The sequence below is a fragment of the Neofelis nebulosa genome, chromosome X (assembly GCF_028018385.1).
Source record: "Neofelis nebulosa isolate mNeoNeb1 chromosome X, mNeoNeb1.pri, whole genome shotgun sequence".
In the NCBI taxonomy this organism is placed as follows: domain Eukaryota; kingdom Metazoa; phylum Chordata; class Mammalia; order Carnivora; family Felidae; genus Neofelis; species Neofelis nebulosa.
In genome coordinates, this window is record NC_080800.1 from 59,503,002 (window position 1) to 59,509,011 (window position 6,010).

Below are 6,010 nucleotides of genomic sequence, written 5' to 3' on the forward strand. Positions count from 1 at the left end.
GGAAGGAGTGCAGGACCCCTAGAGAAAAGCCAAGTTTCTGGAACAGTCCTGTTCTCTAGTTCATTTGTGGTACTACTGCTTCCACATCGTGAGTCTACAACTCCTTTTTCCTACTGTCAGCACCATGCCTCCCCCGCTTATTGCACCCCACGTTTCCCTTGCCCCTGCCCCAACAACAGACATTCTTGATGATTATCAACAGAAGCTTTATTTCTCATTGATTCAAGAATAATTGAAGGGTAGATGGAAAAGAGGGAGGGAAGGACGGAGGGATGGCGGGGAGAAACAATCCTGTGAGGAAGAGGGGCTGGATTGGGGAAGATGAGAAACCCGGTTCGGTTTTGGGGCAAAGGGCCAATTGGATGATAGGAGAAATTGAATGCGGGTTGTGGCGGGGGAGTTATAGGGGGCATAAAATTCAGAATCAGCCACAGGGGGGCGAGGTGAGCATTGGACCCAGGCTGGCTGGATGAGGGGAAGTTAGTACAATTTAGGACTACAGGACTCTGGGGTTTTGTCAGGGTATCAGGGCTCCGGTTTCAGGGTGTAACACGGGGGAGCCCAGTAGGGGCTATGCTGGCTGCAGGGGGAGCCCCCAGGCCCCTCCCCTGGAGCCCCTCCTTTTGGCGGAATCTCACTGACGTGGCAGAGCCATTCACTGTAGTCTGGCTGCAAACTCTCTGCCAGTCCCTTAGATACTCCACTCCAGGCCTAAAGACAGATATCTCCAGGTCAGGGGTCAATTAGGGGCAGGGAGTAAAAGACCCAGGCTCTGTGCCAAGGGAGCTCTTACAACGTCTGCAACTGCAGTGATCACGGAAGGGACACACAGACTCTTGGGGCCCCCAGTACCACTGTTTCCATCTGCCTCAACCAATTTGTAACCAGTTCTTCTGTGTGTCTCCATCCAGCCCATCCCCCAATCGGTTGGCCACATCCTGACTGTTAGTGCAGGCCCCCTCCCATTCCCTCTGCTCTCCATACTCTGTCTGACTTGCTGGCAGGCAGTCGCTAGTTGACAAACTGCAGTTGCCTATGACAATGTTCTCACCGAAAAGTTCCCGTGGTATTCAGTAACCAGATCCTCTAGGTTCTTGAGGGTAGGAATCCGGGGCATCGTCCTGACAGAGGAGAAAGAGGGGGCACAGCAGGTTATGCTCTTTTATTATCCGTCTCCCAGTTCTCCCAGATGGAATGAAGAAGGGATTCTGTGTTCTCTGTTCCTGTGGCTTCCTTCTAGCACCATGCCCACTGGAGTGATCCCTCATTCCTTACTGTCCTGCCCTCTATTCCTGGAGACCCTGTGATAATCCTCCTCTACTATTTATTCCCAGCGGCAACCCCCCACCTCATCTTCCTGGTACATCTGAAATCTCACCGTTCCAGCCAGCAGTACACACAGATAAGGCTAATAATCAATCCCACGGAGCCAAGGGGGATAAGCACAGCTTCCATTGCAAACAACAAAGGATTCTCTATAAAAAAAAAAAAAAAAAAAGGAGGAGAAAGAGACCTAACATTTGTCGTGTCCCTACTATGTGCCAACATTTGTACAGCCCCAACTTGGTGCCTGGCGCAGTGCTAGACACTGTCCATATACTTAATCTTCATGACTCCTGAGAGGGACAAACAATTGTTATCTCCACTTTACAGATGAGGAAACAGAATCAAAGAGGTTAGTGATATGCCCCAGGTCAAAGAGGCAGTAAGTAGCAGAGGTAGGTTTAAACCCTAGATCTGTCTGCTTCCAAAGCCATCTATCTTTACCATGCACGATTTCTGGGAGTGCTGTAGGGGAATCTTATACATTCTATATCCCCTCTGCCTCCTTCTCAACAACCCCCCCCAACACACACACACACTCCAACAACATACTGACCCAACCTTACACAGAAAAGCCCTGCTGCCTGAGGGTTGAGGTTCAACAGTGAGGGGAGATGGGCCACCAAAATTGGGGGCTTAGGGGTTGAGCGGTAGAGCAAAAGGCAGAGACGCTAGAAAGGTTGGGGTGCTGGGTTCGTGGGTAGGGGGGTGCCTTAGGCCCATTTTACCCTTTGAAGTATTGCTGCCCCAGTGGATCGGGCGGCTCCATTCACTCCAACGCTGAGCGCTTCCACAGAGTGGGTTATAGCGGCTCCGGACACGGAACGTGTAGAATTTCTGCCCATCTACGCTAGGCAGAGAGAAGCTATGTCTGTGGTCCACTGATTGTTCCTTGGGGAGAAAGAGGGTGAGGAAGAGATGGGTGTCTAAAAAAGAAGGAAGAATTAAAACTGCTGCCCCTCCCCACATGTCATCTGGTTCTCCCAGTTCTTCTCTCCTCTCTGGACTGCTCAAGCCACATTGCTCCCTTCACTGACTAGAATCTAATCCCTCCCCTCCAGATCCCCTTGAAGGCTTCCTTTTGTTTACTTGCTTAACAAGCATTGAGGAAAGTATGGGTACGGAAATGTTAATGGAAAGTCACGGGTGTTGATAGGAAAGGGAGTTGGATGAGGGTGGACAGAGCAGAGGAACTGGGAGGCAGAGGACAGGAGCTTTACAGCAGGCCCCCCTATGTGGCTGATTGAATACTTTATCCCCATTTGCTTGGCCTCAGCTGCTACATTCATAGCCCCAGTCACTCACTGTCCAGCTGTGGTCCCAGTCACTCCGGTACTGCACAAGGTGCTCCAGACAGTGGTCCAAGTGTCTGTTACTCCAGGTCAGTTCTAGCTGGGTTTCGCTCAGGTTGCGAAGCGTTAGGTTCTCCGGAGCCCAGGGGATCACTGGAGATATGCGTGTGTGTGTGTGTGTGTGTGTGTGTGTGTGTGTGTTCATTCCCCTGGCCTAAACAAGTTAGGATCCTGAAGGTAATGCCCCTGATCCCTTCTCCCTTCCTTATTGGATCCCTCGCCTCCTCCTTTCTGCCTAAGTACCCTTAAGGTGAAAGAAAACCACTCCGGACACTCCAGCACACCACAATATTTCCCCGGCACCCCCACAATATATCCCTGGACTCTTGATGCCCTTTCCCCATTACCCAGATTCTGCAATTTCAGCCTCTGTGTGGACTGCCTCCTGGGTTCCCGTGGGTCCTGGAGCTGGACAACAAATGTTTCATAGAGATGTATCTCCTCTTTTTGCAGCCAGCAGCCAGAAGTGATCTCTCCAGAAAATAGATAGTGGCCACACTCCTGGACTCTATCATCATTGGAGTTCTTGTACCTAGAGAAGGGTTGAGAGGAAGAGGAACAGTGGCATAAACTTGGGGACTACAGATAAGACAGCCCAGCCTCATCTCCGAACTGACGTATGATTTACCCCATGAGAAAATGGTAGGGAGGCTGGGATGCTGGCTACCCTCTTTCTTGGTCCCCACGAAGTCCCATCCAGCCCACCTCCTCTTACTCCCCTGTGCTCCCCTCTTCCCTTCTCATACCAATAGTGCAGAGTCAGGTTGGTGGGATGGGGCTCAGAGCTGCTGTTCCAAGTGCAATTCATGTACTCAACATTGAACACAAAACACTGGACCTCTGGGAGGGGCAGAGTGGAAACACTGAGGGCCTCAGGGGGTGTAGCGGTCAGGAAGAATTCTAGGTTGGGGAGAAAACGAAGTGGGGGAGGGGAAGACAAGAAATGATGGTCAGGAGAAGCAGCAGCAGGAGGCAGAGAACCCTTCCCCTTTCCTTCTACACAGAACTCTTAAATTCTACCCGCATCATTCTAACGTCCCATGGCAGGTTCAAGCTTTCCATAAGGCCCCTTCCCACAGCCTCTCTTCTCACCAACCCCCTTCAGTCCCAGGTTTCCCACCAGCTGTGATGTCTTCATTCCCATTGGGCTTGGGGCCTGTCGAGTTCAGCCCCACCCCCAGCAGAGGCAGCTGCAGGAATAAGAGGGATCTGAGTGGCAATGGTGGCTTCAACATGGCGCTTGCTCTTCGTTCCCTGGGTGTCGACTGTCAGGAACCTGGGCCCCTCACCCATTACCCCTCCCCACCCACACATTTCCTTCTGTCATAGCTTCCGGTGGAAAGAACCTTAGAAACCAGGGCTTTACAGAGGGTGTGGCAAATGTGTGCTATGACACAGGCTAAATCCTCTGGGAGATTAAGTGTTAATCTAATCTGTAGGTGTACCACCACCGCTGTAAAGTGGCATTATAAGTAGAAACTGAGGGTGGGCACACAATACTGTCACAGACTCAAGAATCCTCAGACCACCTAGATCCTGGGAGGATCTGTTCACCACCACCAGCATCACCATGACCACTCCCAACCACCTTCTCATCTAAGTCATTTTATCTTGTAGAGTGGAGGGTCTGGACCTTCCTCCCCCTCCTTTGCTATGCTCTTTCCGGGACTCAGTCACCCTGAAACCTCAGTCAAAGCCCCACAGTCTTGGGTGGAAAGTACAGTCTTGGCTCCTGTGGGCACATGTATAGCTGTCTTTCTTCTGACCTGATCCAAACCAGAATATCCACCCCGAGCTGCCACCTGATCTGGGTCCCTGTTGAGACTGGTGAGGAGGTCTGACTTAGAAGTAGATTCTGGAAATGGAGGAACAACAATACTGGCTTCGAACTCATCTTCCCCTAAATCTGCTTCTCTTCCTGTGTTCCCTATCTCAGTTAATGTATTATCACCCTCTCAGTCACCCAGACTTGAAACCTCAAAATCGTTGTCAACTCCTCCCTCTCTCATCCTGAGAACCCAATCAGCTCTATGTGTGTTGTTTTTCCCAGAAGTGTCTTCCTTTCCATGAGCACAGCCACTGTGCTAAGTCAGCCTCTCATGCTCTGTAGTTGTGATTATTCCTAGAACCCACTAACTGGTCTCCCTTTCTAAAGGCCCCCCTGCTCTCTAACCCATTCTTCATCTTATTGCCAGATTTTTCTTCCCCCAAACACAAGATCTGATTGGAGATGCTGTTTATAGAAATTGTTTATTTAGCAAACATTTATTAAGCCTTAAATATGTGCCAGGCACTGTGCTTATGTTCTAACACACCTTAATTTTCTGTGGGTTAAAATTCCTTAGGGTTAGTTGAAGTGTTACCTCCCCAAGTATATTCTCCTCTCCCCAGTCAGAAATAATATGGTCTTTCTACTGTGCTTCAATAGCATTTTGTTAGTGTTACTTTTATTTATTTGTTAGTTTTATTTTTTTTTAATTGTTGTCTGTGAGTTTTATTATAGCACTCTGTCTTTTAACGGGCGATGCCATTGCAGAAAGGGTACTGGCCCAAGAGTCAAGGAGACATCTTAGTCTCAGTTCTGTTACTCAGTACCTGGATAATATCGCACAAGTGAAATTTTACTCTTTGAAAAATCAGCTTCCTCATCCACAAGATGGAGACAATTACAATCCCTAAGAGTGGAGCTGTTTGCAGATTAAAGGAGATGACGTCTGGAAAGTATCTGACACTTAGTAGGTGCCTCTTTCGATAGAGCGAGTGTTCTTCTCAACCTGGAGTTCATGGACACTTAGGGGATGCATCGATAAGCTTTAAGGGCTCTAAGAATCTCCCTGGAAAGTATGTAACATTTTGTACACCTCTGCATTTTTCTGGGAAGAAGGGCCACAGCGTCTATCAGCAACTTAAAGGAATTGCCCACCAGAAAAGGTTAAGAACCTCAGTGCCAGAACCTAACGACCTTTAGGGATTAGAGCTGGCCTTTCAGGGTTTTAATAGGTGCTTTCTTATGCAAACAGTTTCTAATCTTCACAATAGCCTTTGAAGGAGGGAACAGTACACCCATTTTTCAGATGCATAAACTCAGAAACGAAGAAGTGGTTTTTACTAAGAAGGCAGAGTTCCTCACCAATGCAAACACCCTTGAGCACCGATTCCAAGCCAAGAACTGCGCGAGGTATCGGGAACCCAGTTCCAGCTAGAGCTCGGCGCGGCGGCCGCCTCCCGCCTCAAGGGGTCGCACCCCGCGGCACACCGCGCGGCTCGAGGACGTTTCGCAGATACTTGGGGAATGAAATCGATCTTGAGCCGCGCGGGCCCAAATGCTCCGCGGC

At 49.7% G+C, this 6,010-nt stretch overlaps 1 protein-coding gene across 1 annotated transcript; it reads right to left on the reverse strand.

Moving 5' to 3' along the window:
* Window positions 1–192: 192 nt before the first annotated feature.
* Window positions 193–3,967, reverse strand: IL2RG (interleukin 2 receptor subunit gamma). The gene is made up of 8 exons (XM_058713155.1): window positions 3,796–3,967; window positions 3,422–3,575; window positions 3,023–3,207; window positions 2,629–2,768; window positions 2,052–2,214; window positions 1,379–1,475; window positions 1,052–1,121; window positions 193–711 (listed from the first exon to the last, which is right to left on the reverse strand). Exons 1-8 carry the CDS (start codon window positions 3,908–3,910, stop codon window positions 526–528), a joined length of 1,110 nt encoding a protein of 369 aa, XP_058569138.1. The 5' UTR covers window positions 3,911–3,967; the 3' UTR covers window positions 193–525.
* Between the last annotated feature and the right edge of the window lie 2,043 nt (window positions 3,968–6,010).

Bases quoted from the DNA above. Each gene is read 5' to 3' on its own strand.
- IL2RG (XM_058713155.1), bottom strand. From the start codon at position 3,910: ATGTTGAAGCCACCATTGCCACTCAGATCCCTCTTATTCCTGCAGCTG. The intron at 3,208-3,421 runs GTATGAGAAGGG...ACCCTTCTCTAG, and splicing joins AACCTGACTCTGCACTATTG to GTACAAGAACTCCAATGATG. The intron at 1,476-2,051 runs GTAAAATGGGCC...TTTTTTTTATAG, and splicing joins GGGCAGCAATACTTCAAAGG to AGAATCCTTTGTTGTTTGCA.